The sequence below is a fragment of the Stegodyphus dumicola genome, chromosome 7, assembly GCF_044657685.1.
Source record: "Stegodyphus dumicola isolate Sdum_Otavi_A_Nest chromosome 7, ASM4465768v1".
In the NCBI taxonomy this organism is placed as follows: Eukaryota; Metazoa; Arthropoda; class Arachnida; order Araneae; family Eresidae; genus Stegodyphus; species Stegodyphus dumicola.
In genome coordinates, this window is record NC_140774.1 from 184,635,456 (window position 1) to 184,656,715 (window position 21,260).

At 34.9% G+C, this 21,260-nt stretch overlaps 1 protein-coding gene across 1 annotated transcript in view; it reads left to right on the forward strand.

Annotated features, from left to right (window-relative positions):
- Nucleotides 1–21,260, forward strand: part of LOC118196431 (suppressor of lurcher protein 1-like) — a 293,365-nt gene that overhangs the window by 211,263 nt on the left and 60,842 nt on the right. The window contains exon 6 of the mRNA XM_085821452.1: nucleotides 10,981–11,180. Coding sequence (XP_085677578.1) covers nucleotides 10,981–11,180 — 200 coding nt within the window. The remainder of the gene's footprint in view (nucleotides 1–10,980; nucleotides 11,181–21,260) is intronic.

Sequence of the window (21,260 nt, forward strand, 5' to 3'; positions counted from 1 at the left end):
AATATCTGCATTACAAATTACGAAGTAAATCTTAAAGCTTATTTCCTCGAAAAATTCAAGAAAGGATTAAGCATGATTTAATTGGTAATAATAAATGAATGCGTTATCTTTGTTGTTGCGAAGCTAAGTTTCTCTAGATTGGCAACAAATCCACTAGTCTCCTCTTTCAAATGTAAACATCAATGGCCGCTATCAAATTAGGCTTAGCGGTACTTAAACAACTTTAAAATTGTTGATAATTCTAAAACTATTGCATACAGATTTATTAAAGGCTTAAAACCCTTAACCGGAAGATCAAAACAACATAAATCAATCATTTTTAAAGCAAATAATGTACAATTTGTAAACATATAAGAGTAAAGAAACTGAGATCACTGAGCTGGGTAACAGAGTGGATATATTTATAAACGTTTGGCGCTGCCGATTGAAACCAAAATACGAAGTGCACATCTACAGGTTACAGCAGTCCTATATACAAAATTTGAACGTTCTGAGGCTGCTCGTTTTTGAGTTATGCAAGATACGTACGTACGCACGTACGTACATACGTTCGTACAGACGTCACGAAAAATTCTCTTCAGAATTCATTTTAAAGCAGTTTTTTAGTTTTTTGGAGGAAAAGAGTCTTTTATTCTGTCCTTACGTGCAGATATCACGCAGAAACATCGTTAAATTGCATTCGAAAGCGGTCAAGGACTTCGTACATGGAAGTAAAAAACTGAGTTCCTCGATCCGTGTAACAGATATATATATATAGAGAGAGAGAGAGAGAGATTTACATACTTTCGGTGCAACTGATTGCAACCAAAAAGGGAGATGCACAACTACATGTTATATCAGTCTCATATACAAATTTTCAACGTTCTGAAACTACTCATTTTTGAGTTATGCGAGATACATTCGTACGTACTTTACGTATGTACAGACTTCAAGAAAAAAAAGTCTCTTCTGAATACATTTTAAATCCTTATTTTAATCCGTTTTCTGAAAAAGAAACCTTCATTCTTTCCGTACATACAGATGTTACGCAAAAATATATACATCGTTTGGTTACGAAAGCAGTGAGAATGGATATTTTCGTTAGAATATGATACCCGAAAATTTTCGAAATTACAATATTTCCTTTACTTAGTAGAAGGATGTAAAAATTAAATATCTGAAAGAGTTCATATTTTAGCTATCACCCAAAAGGGTTTGATAAGGTTTTTACGATCTGGCTGAGATCGCAGTCTACCAGTCTGCTATGGCACTCACTGCCGCTAGTTTTATTATTAACACCATTTTCTTCGCACTTACGCCATATAGAATTCAACAGCAAAATCACAATAATTTAACCCTCTGAGCGGCTAGGGTTTTCGCTAAGAAAAGCATAAATTTCCCAAAACTACTATGAGAACAAATTATTTTTTCCATTTTAATGTAAAAACTCTTCTAGTATTTTATACCTGGATTTGTGCACTTTTGATATATTGCCTTAATTTCTTTGACATATTTTAATATGCACGTATATATACGTTCTTACAGATATCATAACAAATATTCTAGGCCGTATATAAACGGCCTTGCCGCTTAGAGGGTTTTGAAAGCACCATAGCAGCATGTATGCTTATAATTTCCTATTCAGTGCTAATTGTTGGCATACGTTTTTCTATTTTTTTCAGGGTTTTCTCAATTCATGATATCAATATTCAGTTTTCTTAGTAAGGTGGCTTACAAAACATTTTTTCTGTCTTTTTATTATTAATGTTGTGTTAACTTTGTTTATTAAATATCACGTTCTTTGCAATTAGGACACATGAAATTCAATTTAACAGCAAAATCGCTCATTATTTAAAAACAGCATTCCTTCAGAATTTCCGACAAACAGTCCCATGCGTTGGGGATAAAAATATTTTATTCCGTAAAGTGTTGCCACTGCTCGCTTTCAAATTGTTGAGTCTGTTACTCAAAATATTCATTAAAGGTTTATTAAGTATCAAATATAAATTTCGAAATTCAAAATTTGGGCTTCCAGGTGCACATGTTCGGGTTTAGGACAACGTTATTCAGAATTTAATGGCTCTAGGTACCGTCATTTTTTCACAATGCGAGGAACATACATACATATACACATGTAGGTTTTCATTATGTTAATTTCTATGAATATGTTATAGGGCGATAGTATTTGCTAGCAGCAACTTGAGCTATTCAGCCTAACGCCCTTTTGAGCTAAAAAAAGTAGACAGTTTTCTGAGTTTATAGAATTTCAATCTAGTTAACAGATGAATGCTGAAACAAATTAGCCCTTAAGAGAAAAAGAGAGTTTCTAGAGTAACGTAGGTCTCAACTGTTTTTAAAAGCTTCAAACAGCGTCAAATCATTACATGAAAGAAAACACAAAATCTTTCGAGTTACTAATTACAGTAATTTTTCTTTCAGCCCAGCTTCGATTGCCATACTTTCAAATTAACACATTTGTTAACTGCAATCTATTTTTGCTTAATAAGGAGTAGATTTCAATCATAGCCCTTCATTTAATACCTTTATAAAGGTTACAATTACAACTAAACAACGTATAATTTTCAATTTTTATGCTTAATCTTAAAGGCCGTCTTGTCGTCTTCTACTGTTATTATGATTGGGTTTGTTTTTTGGTATATGTGATTACGGGAAATCCTCGAAGGCTATTTGCCTAAGGAGAGGGATGCTTTCGTGGAGGACCTTTCCATCGGAAACTGGCTCTTATGCATGTTACACGTGAGGAAAACCACGAACACGTCCATGCAGGCAGCCAGTTCGCAGGTTTCGAATCTCGGACCGAACTACCAGTGTTCAGCGGCTCGACCGCTTTGTACCCCCCCCACACTTTGAGGGCAACAGTCTAAAAAGTGCCTTTGCTTCTCGGTGCAACTGATTATGTAGGGTGTATTCAGCAGGTGAAATTGCAGCCATTGGACATCATTCAAGTTTAAGCGATATTAGACTCGCTAAGCTTAATTCGTAAGTGCACACCTGTATCGAAAACGTGGGACAGGCTTCTAGAATAAACCAATGGGATTTAAAGAGCATTTGCTGTTATGACACGTGACCCTTATCGGGCTCAAAGAGAGATGCTTGAAATGTTGTGTCCCCAATTTTCTTTATAAAATAAAATAATTAAAACATCGTAGATTTCTTGTAAAATTTTTCAAAGCAAAGTCATATCAAATATAAGTCACTGTAAAATCTGGTCGAAAGGATTTGAGAAGAAAACAAAAACATGCCTGATACTTCAAAAGAAAATTTAAACAACAGCTGTCAAATACTCAACCGTACAAGAACAGTAAAAGCCCATTGGTCCGTACTCGAAGCCCCTCCCTCGGTTGCAATACCAATGTGCACTTAGCAAGCATACTATTGGCCAGAGGCATTGGAATAGTTCTACATCATATCGTGTAGAATTGAGTGATCTCGGCAACATCGATGAACAGAAAATACATGAATTTGTTGAAGATGAATATATTGATGAAGGGAATTCTTTCAGAGGTGAAATAATTAGTTGCAGAAAACATTTTGCGATGCTGAAAACTTGAAAACATAAGCAAGGACCATACAATATTAAAATTCGCCAATCTAAGAAAAATATCAAATATAAATCTAAAAAAAAAACATATGAAATGCAAATATCAAGTTTTGGAATGAAGTATTCAAATTAACCTCATGACCCATAATATACTGAGAAGATTACATTTTCTAAAAAAATGTATAAATTAAATTCCACTTGCATAACAAGAAAATTGTATTGCTCCATATTTCATTTTACTTCCTTTAACTTTGTATGACTGATTATATCGAAATATTTAGAGACAGGGTGTATAAATATTTTAACTAGGTGTAAACATGTTTGTATATTTGATTAACAAGATTTCATTTCATTTGATGATTCACAGGGATTAATTATGTGCTAAGCGAAAGATTCCTGTATGTGTACTTTGAGATTCTATGAGACCAGAATTCTTGGAGAGAAGTGTTCTTTCCTAAGCTGTCAGACTCTGCATTCATGTAATAGATTTCCGATTACTATCAGACCGAATGTAATTACCCTGTAGAGTCAATAAAACCGAATGTAATTACCCTGTAGAGTCAATAAAACCGAATGTAATTACCCTGTAGAGTCAATAAGACCGAATGTAATTACCCTGTAGAGTCAATAAGACCGAATGTAATTACCCTGTAGAGTCAATAAGACCGAATGTAATTACCCTGTAGAGTCAATAAGACCGAATGTAAATTACCCTGTAGAGTCAATAGGACTTCTTGAAGCAGAAGGAAACTAACTGAATACGTGCCTCGTCAGCTTAATGACACTACACGACTGGTACTACCCCACTCAATCCCCCCGATATTAGGCACGGGGCAGGCTACCTAGCAAAAAGCCACCATGGAAATGGTACAAATGCTCCAACTGAGGTACCGGTGCCCGCATCACCAGGAACGACAACTTCAAAAAGATCTCCACCTTCAAAGCAGGCCCACAGCTACACTGGTCAATGAAGACCACCGTTCCAGCGATCAGAGACCACGATGAGGTGGGCTGAATGACTGGTGCTATGACTGGTCGTCTGTAAAGCTATCCGCCAGTACTACATGGGCTAACCCTCTCTCCAGGCCTTACACGGAATGCCAAAGACAGCGGTGACTGGACGCTCAATGGCCCAAGCGCTATTTGGCTACCGATGCCCTAGTTACGGTGATTTACACCACCCGACTCGTGAAGAGTGGAGATAAGCCCCACCTCACAGATCATTGGGAACCGCCAGGCTCAAAAATATTATACCCCGTGGCCGAGACTTCAGATCCTAGCCAGTACTTCGAAGAGTACTCTACGTCGACCCCCGGGGAGGCTAAAATTTGTTGGTCCCACACCCCCGAGACACCAACCAATTTCAGACTCCCTCTGCCAAACACTAAAGCTTAGCGTGTCCCACCGCTAAACACGGGCCAGTCAGAACACCGTCTCGGCCGGACTGAGACCACGGTGGGATGGGCTGATGACAACTTGGAGCGATGACTGGCCGTTCATTTTGGCTGCCTACCAGCACTGCACGGGATGCCCACCTCCTTAGGCTTTACATGGAATACCAAGGACAGCAGTGACTAGACTCTCAATGGTCCAGTTTGCTATTTGGCTACCAGTACCTTGGTGGATGAGGAGTTACACCTCCCGGCTCATGAAGAGTGAGTATAGACCCACCCCATGGACCATCGAGAACTGCCAAGTTCATAAAATTTATACCCCCGTGGCCGAGAATGCCTAGGTACAGATCTTAGCCAGTACTTCGCAGAGTACTCTACGTCGAACCCGGGGGGAGAGCAGGAGGAAAGAAAAATGAGCAATGCCCTCGTCGGGACTCGAACCATGGACCTCTCGAATACGCGCCGAGCGTGCTGACCATTGCACCACGAAGGCATGCTAAGAATCCGCGAGAAATAGCCCTCAAAATAGCTTATTACAACAGAAAGCAATATTGCAATCGCAGATGAACAGTTTGCAAAGGTTTTTTAGGTATCCTTAATCATGTTAAAATTTCATTTTTGCACAGTGGACTCTTTGCGCAGCAGACCTTGCTAAAATTTCGTTTTTGCGCAGTGGACACCTTGCGCAGCGGACCATGCTAAAATTTCCTTTCTGCGCAGCTGACTTCTATTGTGGTAGGTAAATAGACGTACTAGCATGTTAAAATATAAAACCAGAATAAATACCGGCTTTAGCTTAACCGAATAAAAGAGTTTTATCAATGCAGTTAAGCTTATCATCTATCTTTACTTCCAAAGAGGCTTTCTTTTTTGCGGAGACGGCGAAAAGCGTTGCACAGTTTGGCGTGCGAAGTAAAAGAATGGATTTTGTTCGCTGCCTCCAACAGATGATGATTACTAAAGTAGTCTAGCGGGAACAATTCAACTGATGTTGAAAATTTTATTTCGTTTCATTCGCAGAGAAAGGTAATAAATAGAATTGTAAAACTGCTTCTTTATTTTTCTTTTTCGGGTGAACTTTACGCTTCGGGACGTTAACATCAAATTCTTCTTTCTCATTTTGAATTCCTAGCCTTTTCCCTATTTGAGAAGTTATACTATAAGTCACTGGTGCAGTAAACTTTGTTCTGGCTGGCTTTATAGCCGCTCTAGCGTGACCTCAGGATATAGGAATCTGATTCTTTTATCTCAAAAGCATCGACTTGTTAACATTGAATCCACAGCGTACTGAAATGGATATATTAATTTCCAAATTATTTTCAGAGTTACGTTCGCAAGTTTGCATATGGTATTAGCCAAAACTGTTTGCTCCTGATTTAATTTATTTATAACTAAGATAAATTTTATTAAAAAGTAAAAATAATAATAAAAAAAGCTAAAAGCTTTCAGATTTTATGTTACGCCCAAACGGCCGTTTTTTAACATTTTTTGTGTTACCTTTATTGCTGTTGAATTGACTTTTATGGTTTAAGTCTAAAGAATATGATATTTAATAAATAAAGGTTACACAAAAAACATTGAAAAAACAAAAATATAAAATCAGAAAACTTTCAGATTTTGTTTTATTTTGCATAATAATTTCATAATTTCTGTTTATTTTTCACGAACGTCTATCGAGGTTAGAAAGGAATTTACCTAGTTTTGGGAGAAGGCCTGCATTTCCCAAGTGATCTAGCACAAAAAGGAGTCCATCATGTAGCATAAACACTATATAAGCGTAGTTCTAGATATTTTAATAATTATAAATCAAATTTCAATTGCATAATATAGCACTATATGACTTATTACATTAATAAGGCTTCTAGCCAAAACTTTATGACTTCGTATTTCAATATGTAAAGCTTTTTCTTGTAATGGGATTCAAAAACAAAATTTTAACTTCCAACAGTCTCTTAAAATGTTTTAAAAATAACTTTAATTATTCATTTTAGTTTTTCCTGCTTCAAAGTTCGATCAAAAGTTTTAACAATCGAAAATATCCAGAATTATTTGCAGGCATGCTGTTCCCTCATTTCATAGCAGATCTTACACAGGATAGAATTATCATGAATGTAATAATGTTTTGTGATTCTATAATACGCAAATGAAAGCATGCAACCTAAACATTTGCATAAAATAAACATAAATTTCATTGCAGTTATGATTTTTATTCTTTTTTTGTATCGATTTCCTTTAAAAATTTTTGCGTTTGCCTTTTATACAAAATAGGCTAGTTATAATTTTTCTTTTTAGCTTCAGCCCACCAGCGGCCGAGCGCTGAACACTGGTATTTCGGTTCGAGGTTCGAATCCCGCGAACGGGCTGGCTGCATGGGTGTTTTCGTGGTTTTCCCCATGTGTAACGTGTATACGAGCCAGTTTCCCTTAGAAAGTCCTCCACGAAGGCATCCCTCCCCTTAGGCATATAGCCCTAGTGTGCCATAATTAAATACACACCTTTTTAGCTGCAAATAAATTATTTTATAGGACACCTCATTACGCCAATTTGTAAATATTTATTTTTTCCGAATACACCATTTGAACCGGAATACAAAAACATTCAGGGCCCACCAACAGTCGACCGGCAAAAATCGCTAAACACTGGTAGTTTCGGCACGGGTTCGAACCAGTCAAACAGGCTAGCTGCATGGAAGTTTTCGTGGGTTTTCCCATATGTAACCTGTATACGAGCCAGTTCACTTAGAAAATCCTTTACGAAGGCATCCCCCTCATCTATTATCGCAGATAGCCTTAGTGTGGTTTGTCATAATAAGCTATACCTATAAATAGATACTATATATCTATACGAACTAGGGCAAACAAACTTTACATTCAAGACGTCGCTTCTAGAAACCGTAACTTAACAAAATATGTAATCTATTTCTATTTAAATGTTAAAAGGTAAGTGAAAATTTATCTTAACATGTGTTTAGATGCTGCTTAAGGGGACTCATACACCTTAAAACCCATAAGATGTTCGAATAGTTTACTGTTGCAAGAATTGGGGTAACTTATTTATTTTAAAAGCAATTACTACCAACATTTTACAGCTGATTGCATAATATAGCTGCTTTCTGAAATAGTAATCAGAAAGTTTGTGTTGCCACAAATATTTTTATAATTTAATCCGCTTTATGACAACATTTTTCGTCATTTTTCCAACTTCCGCGCACAGTTTAAAACATTCTGTTTCATAATTTAATTCCATATTTAATATATAGCTTTTATAACATTTGGAAACTACTGTGAACCTAAAATTCTAAACATTTCGCGTTAAATTTTTATTTTATTTTGAGTTGAGTTTATAAAATGCATTTTATTAAACAAATTTGTAATGTTTTCGTCCATAATTTTTTTCAATATTAAAATATTCATCAGATTGTTGGTTCAGTTAGAAAATAGTGCCCATATAAAGAATTCCATCAAATTTCAAGTATGTACCATTAGCCATTTTTAAAATATCATGCGCAAGGTGGAAACATGGCGAAATATTTTGTCACAAAGGGGATTCAATTACAAAAATATTTTGGCAACACAAACTTTCTGGTTACTAGTTTCCAAAGCAGCTATATTATGTAGTCAGCTGTAAAAAGTTGGAAGTAATTGCTTTTAAAATAAATAAAATATCCCTATTCTTGCAACAGTCACATGTTCGAAGATCATGAGGGGGTTTAAGGTGTATGAGTTCCCTTAACGTAAGACAATGGAATGTTCAGAAGTGTATTTTCAGAAATTCATCATCGCGCTTCGCCATAATAACATTGTTTAACATTGTCTTATATTTATACGGTACGTTATTTGTGTATGACTATACACCCAAATTATAAAATGGCGGGATTTAATTAATTTCAGATTATATTAAATTAATTTAATTAGCTTGTGATAATTAGTCACACTCATTATAAATAATTATTATTGATTTGAATTTAGTTATCCCAGACTACAGAATGGTAGGTTATCTAAATTTAAATTATATGATCTACAATTGAAGCAGTTTATGATAAACTTATTTATTCATTATCAATCATTATCATGTATTTGAATCATCATTATCATGTATGTTTATCAATCATTATCATGTATTTGAACTTAGCTATTTATGTATATTATTTAGAACTAATACTTTTCTTTTCCTATTGAAAGCTATTATTGACTAAAATTTTTTTCTTCCTCATCGCGCGCGGGATGAATATCTGTTTTGTATAAAGTATAATTAGGTTCTAGGTTATTTATCAGTCCAAATGGGCATTAGCCCAAATTTGTTTGTAATTTTGTTTTGGCGTTTTGAGTTGGTTCACTATAAATTGGCTTTTCACCTTTCAAATTGTTTCCGCCAGATATTATATCGCCCTCAATTGTATTTAACTCTTTCCGGCACGATACCTTTTAAAGTTTCGATAAAATGAAGAAAAGGAAGGCAGTCTAATTAGGCTTAGTTGAGTACACAAGTAAACTTTTGTGAAGATATCACTTATAGTTTTAATTCTGTGGGATGTGCCTAAAGTGTCACACTGATTGAATAGAGCTTCGAAAAGAGTGCTGAAACGAGCATTATTGTCAATGACCTGACCGATGAGATGCGAAGAAACAAAGAATACAAACTCTCAGTTCGTCTGGGCACACCTAGGGTTCGCCGTTTTACTTTAGCAAGATTTCAAGGTAAAAATTTAAAACTAATATGGAATAAGGAGATTAGCATACAGCGAAAATATAACATAGAAATTTCTTTTTAAACAATTCCTTTTATACCCTAAAAAAAATCTGGAAGATTTCCTTGAAAAATGAGGGTCTTAAAAAACTAAACATGGCTAAAATATATGGACTGGTTTGTGTTGAGCTGCCATCTACTATAAAAAAAGAATGTTCAGAATAACCTATAGTAACCTATATATCCTTTTTCATCCAATTTTTCTGTGCGTACAGAAGAAAATTTTTAGGTGTGTCCAGACCGGACAAACTGTGCCGCAAAGGGTTAAAGAAATTAAATAATGAAGAATCTGAATGAATATATGTATGTTTCTTGCATTGTGAAAAAACAACGCTACCTGGAGTCATCTAATTTTGAATAACGTAGTCCTTCCCTCGAGAATTGGAATCTGGAAGCCCAAATTTGGAATATACGGATTATTTTATTATCTTTTTCACGTTTTGTAAAACTTTAACGAATTTTTGATTAACAAACTTAACGATTTCAAAGAGCTCCATTAAGATTAACATCGCATGCATCTTCAAGCACGGATATATCATACGCGAGGTTTCTGTGTATTTGCTTACTGGTGTTATGTTGGTAGCCTAGCGGAGGTAAGACGTTACAATGTTTAACGGTATTTTGCGTCGAATGATTTTGAATGTCTGTATCACTTTTTAGGCCGCCGAACAGGTATATTGGTTAACGTCGCTGACTGCCATGCCGAAGGACCTGAGTTCGAATCCCGGAGAAGGCATGAATGTTTGTAAATGTATAGTGTCGTTGCGGTATGGCGGCACTCTAAATATGTGGCGAGCAGAAGTGGTTTGGTGTGGTTGATGGATGGGGAGAGGGTGGGAGACCGTTGGCACCTACCCGAGATGCATAAAAATTGGGGACGGAACTGACGTAAATCGCACTATAACCTATAAGGTGCTCAAGACTGTTGCCATCGACGGGCGTATCTTGCGCCTCTTACCGCGAGGAATTTCCTGGGCTTGGTCCGATGTTACTGTCATACAAGTGAGCATAAATAACAACATTTTTAAAATCCCGTTTTGAATCTTCCTTGGAAGCAAAACACCCCTTTCAGCATTAATATAAGATATGAAATCTTTCAGATTTTTCTATAACATCCTTTCAATTTTGAATGTGTTTGTATTTTCTACAAATAATTTTTATTTAGTCTGAATTAATAAATTTAATATAGCTCTCATGTATGTGTATGTACATTTCATGCCCGGCTTATTTAGATATTAAATGACATTTTGCGAAATTATTTGATCTACTTAACATTCATTATCTGATTCTTTACATTAGATGCACCACAGAAACTGCCAGTGATTATGTGGAATTTTCCAACTTCCGTTCTGTCGACCGCAAGATACCGCGTCACTGCGGCGTCAAAAGACCCAAAGTGATCGAATCTGATGGAGATTTCTTCCGCGTCACTTTCAAGTCCAACGACAAATTTGACGGCACGGGATTCGAAGCACTCTATCACTTCAAACCATATATCGGTAAGCAGCATGGACAACTAAATCCTTCTTTTCCTTTCTGCCATTTTATAAAAGTACTAAGCAAAAATCTCTGTATTCAGTTCAGTAGTTCATAACAAATACAATGTCTTTCCCCAAAGGGTATATAATACATTACATTGTAGGCTGAAGATCTAAATGATGTTGTAAGCAGCAACTGCATAACACACACACACACAAAATTATTATGAATTTGAATTGAAAATTTGTTTTATTATATTGCGTATGCATCCAGATGTGTTTAATGTCAAAACAATATCCTTCCCGTGAGTTAAGTTTCATTTTGAATGAAAGACTAACTTTAGTTTTAAAAATGAAATTTCAGAAATTTATTTAAACTTTGCTTTCGTTTATCGATGTGCCATCATTTTCCCAGTTGTACGTTCTACATGTGATCCTGATGATTAAGTGACCTTGATAGAGTTTCAGACGCCCGCCCACCTTCAAATAAAAAAGAAACCTTTACACACCTCGAAGGGTATCGAACCTGTGAAGGGGTGTTGAAACCCCAAAATCTTCAAAGAATTGTGATTTCGGATTTTTGCATTTTCAAATTCTCTACACTTTTATCTTTCTAAAAATAACATCCTTAATCTCCATGAAAATTAGAAATGTAAAAAAATCTAGTTTTAATTTGTCATCTACTGCTTTGATCAGTGAGGATTTTTACATAAAAACGCGTTTTTCTCCAAACGTGAATTTTTTATACTCGATGTACCTTTTCTCAGGAACTACTGCTGATAGGTATCTAAACTTTTTATGGCTTATTTATTAGGTTCCCTAATATTTACTGAAATGTGCTTTTAGTAAGAAACTTAGAAATAATTTTTTTTTTTTTTAGGTTTTTGTGTGAGAAAAGTGCTAAATTTCACTATGCCTAACAAAATATTCTGTAATTTACTCCAAAATTCAAAATGTTTCAAAAGCTCATTTCGGTATAATCAGATAGGTATACTTTAATTACAGAAACCATTTCAAGCTTGTATCTACAGCAGATTTTGAGAAAAAGTACATCGAAAATGGCCAATTTAACATTGTCGGTATAGGGGTTTCTGATGAAAGGGTTATTATATTAGGGGTTTCCCCCCTGAAGTTGGTGAGAGACGTCGGCAAATTTGCCACTTTCCAGACGGGACTTTCCATATGGATTCCCTAGTGGGCATACCAATTAATTGAACTGCAAGTCATATGTTCCTTGCGCACTGTTTACAGGAACTCAGGTTCGTGTATCTTACATCCTCAGAGCCGAATCTCTCACAATACAGATCTCACCCAGTAAAATAACCGACCCTTGGTGTAGTGGCAGTCTTTGCAAAGCACGTCTTGATTGCTAAATTGTTTCAGAAAATAAAAATACCTTTTTGCTGTAAATAATATTTTATTATATCAAATATCGATTTAACCCGCGGGAAGGCGCGTGGGGTGTATCATACCCCACCCTTACATAAAAGTGGAATATTCCTATCTTGAGAAACTGAAATTCTGTGCTGCATTCAGTAGCTGAGTTTCTAGTTGTGGTTGACTTTCAGAACCGCTTTTTCTTTGTCTGTGTGTTTCAGAAAAATATTTATCGGTATTTTGTTGGAACTGGGGTATGACACACCCCACGCGCCTGTCCGCGTAAGTGTTTTTCTGACCGAATATTTAGTTCAGAAATTTAATTCTAAAGTGTAACTTTAAATATTTCTACTCGCAAGTGATTTTAAAGTACTTGACATTAAATTCTTGAAAATTTCTAACCGCGTTATGGTAAAGGTAAAAAGAATGACTCCCTATGAATTGGAGATGCAACGCCTGTGAGATTTATTAGAAATATTTGAAAGCGAGGAAGATTACATTTCGGAAACTGAAGATGAAACTAGGAATATTTTCTACACTGTTTTGGTTTCGAAAAAGATAAAACATTAATTCCTAATGTCCCTAAAAAAGGAAAAACTGTTCTTATGCTTTCAACATTATACAACGATCATACTATAGATGATACTATTGGAGAAAATAAAACGTCAGGAATTACATGTTTTTATAATATGATTAAAGGAGCAGTGGATATGGGGTATGAAATGTCAGCCAATTATTCAATTGCCAGAATAACAAGGAGGTTAGAGATGTAATGAATCTTAGAAGCATGATGTTTATTTTTTTATATTTTCATTTATCTTAATTTTTGGAATTTAATTTTTTTCAAACCTAATTTTTATTCACGCATTTATAATACACGAGAACAAGGAAAACAGCTTTAAAACTAAATAAAACTATTTTTATCGTATTTTAAATATTGGGGTATGTGATACCCCACGCGCCCACTCTAGTAACTTTTCTTGGTGCGACTTCCGCCGGGTTAATTAACTAAACCTTGCAGCATAGCCTCCCGAATATTCCCGGGAATGGGTTATACACTGTCGCTGCATATATTATTTGGCCTTGATGTCTAATTATAAGATGACATTCATACTATATAGAGTCATTAGGCTATTTCGAAGCAGGAGACATGAAAAACGAACAATGCCCTCACCGGGACTCGGACCACGGACCTCTCGAATACGCGCCGAGTGTGCTGACCACTACACCACGAAGGCGCGCTATGAAGGAGGGAGAAATACCTTATATACTCCTTTTTTAAAAGGGCAACTGGGGATTAGGCGAATCAATCGCCAAATCCTGGTAGTGGAGAAACATCATCCACCACATTTTTAGTTCGGGCTGCACTGTAGAGACATTAAGATTTTTCGAAGCAGAAAAGATGAAAAATAAGCACTGACCTTCTTGGGACTCGAACCACGGACCTCTCGAATAAGCGCCGAGTGTACTGACCACTACACCGCGAAGGCATGCTAAGAAGGCGGGGGAAACTATATTATAACTAGTGTTCCATTCTGAATCCGACGAATGACTTAACCTTTCTTTTAACCTCTGTCATCAAATCTTATCTATTGCTCACGCTGAATTGCCCACTGAATTGAATCAAGCTGAATTACAGTACAACGCAATTTGCTCTTTCTTATTACTTTTAGAAAACTCAGGAAATTGATGAAAATCTTATGGCCTGCATCTCCACGCAGTTTTTTATCTCTTCACCTTCATCCTGGAGCAGTAAACGGCGGGATAAAAATAATTTCCATATTCTTAAAAGTGTTCCAAAATTTAGTTTAATAGATTAAAGCTTCCTCTTTTATCGCATTATCAAATAATATCAAAGATAAAAATCTTTGAAAGTTTTCATAATTTTCTTCTCTGATATTTAACTTGTACGATGCTACAGCAAAATTATCATGATACTTCGTTTCTCTATATGAAATACTGTATCACATATCTGTACTACAGTACTTAATAATTACGGAAGCTCAATGACATTTATTTCACTATTATAATTTAAAAAATACTATCAATAAAAAAATCTGAAAGCCTTCGAATTATACATTACGAAGGAGCGTTTTTTAACGTTTTGTGAGTTAACTTTACTTTATTTATTAAATATAGTGTTCTTTGCACTCAAATCATAAAATTCACTTCAAGAGCAATATCGCAAAATAATTTTAAAGTGAGCCTATCTTTAGAATTTCCGATACACAGTCTCGCAGGCTGGAGATAATTTTTTTTTTTTTTTTGGTACAGTTTTGCAACTGCTCGCTTTGAAATCGTTGAGTTTGTTAATCAAAAATTTGTTAAAGTTTTACAAAATATGAAATCGATAATAAAACAAATTCCAAAATCCAAATTTGGGCTCCGGGCGGAAACGTACTTTGTTCAAAATTTGATGGCTGTAGGTACCGTCGTTTTATCACAATGCTAGAAGCATACATACATTTACGCAGATTCTTCATTATTTTAATTTCTTTAAATATAAGACAGGGCTGTAATAATTGGTGGCAACAGTTCGAAAAGTGAACCGACATTTAAAGTTTTCAATACAAAATGGCAAAACGAAATTACGTAGCGTATTCCGAAACTAAGTACCGTTTCATTCTAGCGCCGTCGCAGCGCTGTGGTAGGCGTCCCGCGCATGCGCACTGGTCTTTCTTGTTCACTGACTTTCAATTGTCGCCATTTTGGTTGCTCTATGTTGTGTTTTCATTTTGCTGTGAACATTCAAAATGTTTAAGACAATTAGTTCTCCCGCAGACTGCGAGATTCGTGCCGTGATTAAATTTTTGAACGCGAGGAATGTTAAACCGGCCGAAATTTATCGTCAAGTGACAGAACTTTACGGTGAATACGCGATAAGTGATGGAATGGTGAGAAAGTGCGTAAGAATGTTTAATGCAGGTCGAACAAATGTCCACGCCGAGGCTCGGAGTGGTCGGCCTTCTGTTGTCACCGATGATTTGGTAAGGAAAGTCGATGAAGCAATTCATGAGAACAGATACTTCACAATGACAACTCTTTCAGAGGCATTTCCACAAATTTCACGTACTGTTTTGTTCGAAATTGTGTCTGACCGCTTGAATGATCGCAAACTGTGTTCCCGATGAGTCCCAAAAATGCTCACTGATGTTCAGAAAACAAAGCGACTTGGTAGTGCCCTGACATTTCTCACGCGGTACAGTGATGAGGGAGAAAACTTTTTAAACCAAATTGTGACAGCTGATGAAACTTGGGTGTTTCATTTCACGCCAGAATCGAAACAACAATCGATGGAGTGGAGACACACTCATTCTCCGAAAAAACAAAAGTTCAAAGTGACAATGTCATCACAAAAAATCATGTGCACTGTCTTCTGGGATAGGAAAGGCGTTTTGCTTACTGTATTTCTTCCCAGAGGTGAAACCATTAGTGCGGCACGATATTGTGAGACTTCAACAAAACTAAGGCGTGCCATTCAAAACAAACGAAGAGGAATGCTCAGTAAAGGAATTGTGTTGCTCCATGACAATGCTCGGCCCTATACTGCTGGTGTCACTCAGTCGTTAATTCGACAGTTTCATTGGGAGCAGTTCGATCACCCGCCGTACAGCCCGGACTTGGCGCCGTCCGACTATCACTTGTTCCTGCACATGAAGCGCGAGCTTGGTGGCGAGCGCTTTGGATCTGACGATGACACGAAAAATGCTGTGGAGTCGTAGTTATCGAAGCTGGCGGGAAGTTTCTTTGACGATGGTATACAAAAACGGGTCACCCGCTATGACAAGTGTTTGATCATTGGCGGAAACTATGTTAAAAAATAGTTTAAATCTGCTTACGTTCGGAGCACTTTTTTTTAAAAACATAGAATTATGATGAAATATATATTTATTTAGTCAAAATATGATATCAAATCATGAAAATAGGTAAATTTTTAGGAATATTTTTATAAATTTTTGAAATATATGCAATTTTATGCAAATTTTTAGGAGAATTTAACACTTACGTTAAATGCCGTATATTTTTTCTCACAGCATATATTTCAATTTTTTTTATACTGTATACTACTACAACACTTATCTGTGTTATGAACTAAAATGTATATGATATTTCTAAAATTTACAAAAATATGTGTAATTACATGAAAAAACACAGTTTTTTGTAAAATATTTCTTATCGTTTTATATAGAAATACTTATAAAACAATCAAATTAATAAATATTACTTAGATTGTAGCTTAAAACCTAATAAATAATATAGAAAACATTTTAGTGAAATTTAATAGAGATATCTTTAGAACATTTTGAGTAATTACATTTCTTGTATGTAAAAACACTAGAAAAATTAGTTTTTCAGAAAACGCATTTAAAGATTTCACATTAACAGAAAAACTGTTCTGTTGTATTTACACACTTAAAATTCTCCACATTTGTACATCACACCCTCCATATCTTTATACTTAAGTAATTTTGATTTCCTATTTGATTTTAATTTTTTTCTGGCTATTTTCGAAATGAGCGACGAATGAATTTTCGAGTTCTTTATTCTTTCGTTATCAATTCCAAAGTAATTTTTAATCATTTCTTGTTCAATTGATATGCCTAAATGTTCAAACACAGGAAGTAATCCAAGATACCCTGAATTAAAAATTAAAACGGCTATATATGCACCCAGCAACATAGTCTTCATACCTAATCGAAATGTTGCCAAACCCAGTTAAAAAAACCGCAATGTTGCCAGTCCCAGTTCAAAGAATTAAGGCAAATAATTATTGCCAGAAACAAAAAAAGTACCCAGAATTAAAATGAAATGTTTTAGCACAATTTTACACACAAACAGTTAAAAAAAAATACGGATAACAACATAGTTTACCTTTAAGTTGAGCCTTTTAAATGGCACTTCCGGTCTTTCTGCTTTCACTTCCAGTGCAGTTAATTGGCTATACCTTCTCTTCTAATTATCACAAATGTAAAAATGAACCATTTTCGGAATCCTACAAAATTGACCTTTCAAATTGGGAAATAAAAAAAAAATCGAATTTTTTCGCCGAAATCGTTTTTTTAACGTAACCTTAAGACATGTATTTTCATGTAAAAATAAAATTGGATTCGAAAAAATTGTTTTACTATTTTTTTTTTCAAATTTAGTTTCCGAATACGCCTTGTAATAGCCCCTCTGCGCTGACGCCCTTTGGGCTAATAAAATTGTACTTAAAATCTAAATGAAATGACAATAGAAATATATGACCAAAATTAAATATAACAAATCTCGTGACTCTAATATACAAGTTTTTACCATCTATTTTTACAAGGTACGAGTTTTTAAGGGTTATTAAATATTTTAACTACTCGTATAGCAATAAACATCTGCATCCTTAAATAATGTGAAATAATTTCGAGCTATGTGAAAAAAATCTGAATATGCAAGGAATTTTTATTTTAAATTTAGAAATTATTTTCCCCACACATTCCGAAAATAAATTTTATCTGAAGTATAATGAAGTTTTTTTCCCCCATCTCGACGCATTCCCAGTTTTTCTAAAATAGCATGAAGCATATGCTTTTACAAAATAGTTATTATCCATTTTAATTACCTGTTTGACAAAAAATGATTAGGGATAAAAAAAATTAAAATTGCTTTCTAATAAAGTCTAGCAAAACATGCATCTTTCAAATTAGACAGTTATAAATAAAGAAATAAAAAAAAATTGTGTTGAATAGTACGAAATAATAAGAAAACTTGGAGTCTGCTTTTAAAAACAACTCTGCGTGTATTTTAAAGAATGAAAAAATAAAAGTTTGGTTGTATGTTTGTCCTATTGTAGAAGATAGTAATAAACTAGTTTTTTGTACAAAGTTTTTCTTTATTAAAAGAAAACCTTGTAATTATCATCTTGGTTTTCGTGCTACATTTTGTAAATTTTCCTTCATGTCATATGTGGATAAGTTTTTACGATGGCTAAAAGTTAAAAGTTTCATGAAACATATACAAGAAATTTTTTACGTATTTTAAAATGAATTTCAGCCTCTTAATTGATTATCTTAGACAAAAACGGTAATTTTTTAAATCTTCAGCCTGATAGCACAACTCTCTCTTTGGTTTCTCACTTTATCTAAGCTGTAACTTTATATCTTCATTTATATTTATCTAACTTTATATCTTCATTGCAAAGCTAATAATAATACAGGTAGGCCTCTTACAACGCGGTAGATACGTGCCTTGAAAATACCGCGTTGTAGGAAATTGCGTTATATGAGACACCAATTTAATACAAGAACTGGGATTCGGTTCTAAAAAGAAAAAATCTCATGTGTGTACCACATGACTTCCTTGTACGGAATATTAAATTATACGCATTTTTTCGTGCATTTCATTTAAACTTATTGGATTGAACTAAATCTACTTCCCCGACAGATGACCAACAAACCACAAATGAATAAATGCACACTATAAAATTCACTGTATTTGTTTACCATAGCGACACTAGGTTCACTTAATAGCATTACATTTCGTTCATTTTTTAACTCAGAATGCACAAATGTTATACATCATAAGAATTATCTAATCGTTGCCACATGTTCTGTTCAAATACTGTAATAAATATAAAACGATGTATAAAAGAAATTAAGCAAAGAACAACAATAACAAAGAAATAGTTTTTCACAGACGATTCAGTATTTCTCATTCAATTAATTCAGGTCTCACTTCGCAATAAGGCAAAAATACATTAAAACTCAAGATGTCTGTATTGAAAATTATGAAGTAAATATTATTATTAACTTATTTCCTCGAATAAATTCCAGAATGGATTAAGCCTGATTTAATTCGCAATAATAAAAGAAGGCGTTATCTTTGTTATTGCGAAGCTTACTTTCTCTAGATTGGCAACAGATCTACTATTCTGCTGATTCAAATGTAAACAAGCAATGGCCGCCATGGAAAAGATTATTAGGCTTAACGGCACTTAAACAACTTTTAAATTGTTGATAATTCTAAAACTATTGCATACAGATTTACTACAAAGGCATAAAAGCCTTAACCGGAAGATAAGAACAACATGATTCAATCAATTTAAAGCAAAAAATGCACAATTTACAAACATATAAAAATAATAAAACTGAGATCACTGAGCCGTGTAATAGACTGGATATATATATACATATGTTTATAAACATTTTGTGAGGCCGATTGCAACCAAAATACGAGGTGCACATCTACATGGTATAGCAGTTCTATATACAAAATTTCATCGTTCTGGGGCTACTCGCTTTTGAGTTATGCGAGATACATACGTACGTACGCACAGACGCCACGAAAAGGCACAGACGTACAGTACGTACGCACAGACGCCAAGAAGAAATTCTCTTCAGAATTCATTTTTAAATTAGTTTTGCACTTTTTTTTGGGGGGGGGAAGAATCCTTTATCCTGTCCTTACGTACAGATGTAACGCAAAAACATAGTTAAATTGCATTCGATAGCAGTAAAAATGGATATTTTCGTTGAAATATGATGCCTGAAACTTTTCGCGATTACAATACTTCCTTTTTACTTCGTACAAGGAAGTAAAAAACTGCCTTGCTGTAGGTGTAACATTTTCACCATTATTTTTAATTTATGTAATTAAAATATTTCATAAAAACGTAAATAAAATTCGAATGATATAAAAAGTAAAAAGATTATGATTTCAAGTCAAAATAAGAAAGAAGCATAATGTTGTATTCACAAATTTATTCTTCATCGTCAGTTATTATAGCTGTTCGGGAAAGTTTCATAGAAACATCAGGTTATTTTGAAGAAGGAGACATGAAAAATGATCAATGCCTTCACTAGGACTCGAACCCCGGGCCTCTGGAATACGCTCCCAGTGTGATCACCGTTACAGCACGAAAGCATGCTGAGAAGGAGGCAGAAATACTTTATATACTCCCCTTTTTAAAGGGCGACTGGTGTTTAGAGAACTCAATCGCCAAATCCTGGTGGTGGAAAATCATCATCCCCCACCTTTTTTAGTTTGGGTGCCACTGTAGAGACATTGGGTTGTTTCAAAGCTAGAGACATGTAAAATGTGCAGTGCATTGCGATTGTGCTGACTATTACACCACGAAGGCGTGCAAAGAAGGTATGAGAAATAACCTTATAGGTTGACTGGCTTTATTTGAAGATCTGAGCTCGTTTCATTGACGAGTTCCACTGCACTTCCGATAAGTTCAGGTTTTAAAAAAAATACGTCATTAAAGATTGTTTTTCTCTTGCTTCGCAAATCTTTTTACTTCCTTGTACGAAGTAAAAAGGAAGTATTGTAATCGCGAAAAGTTTCAGGCAGCATATTTCAACGAAAATATACATTTCGACCGCTATCGAATGCAATTTAACGATATTTTTGCCTGATATCTGTACCTAAGGACAGAATAAAAGACTCGTTTCCTCCAAAAAAATTATGAAACTGCTTTAAAATTAATTCTGAAGAGAATTTTTCGTCGCGTCTGTACGAACGTATGTACGTACGTATCGCGCATAACTCGAAAACCAGTAGCCTCAGGACTTTGAAATTTTGTATATAGGACTGCTATAACATGTAGATGTGCACCTCGTATTTCGGTTGCAATCGGCCGCACCAAACGTATATAAATATATTTATATATATATCCACTCTGTTACCCGGCTCAGCGATCTCAGTTTCTTTACTCTTATATGTTTGTAAATTGTACATTTCTTGCTTTAA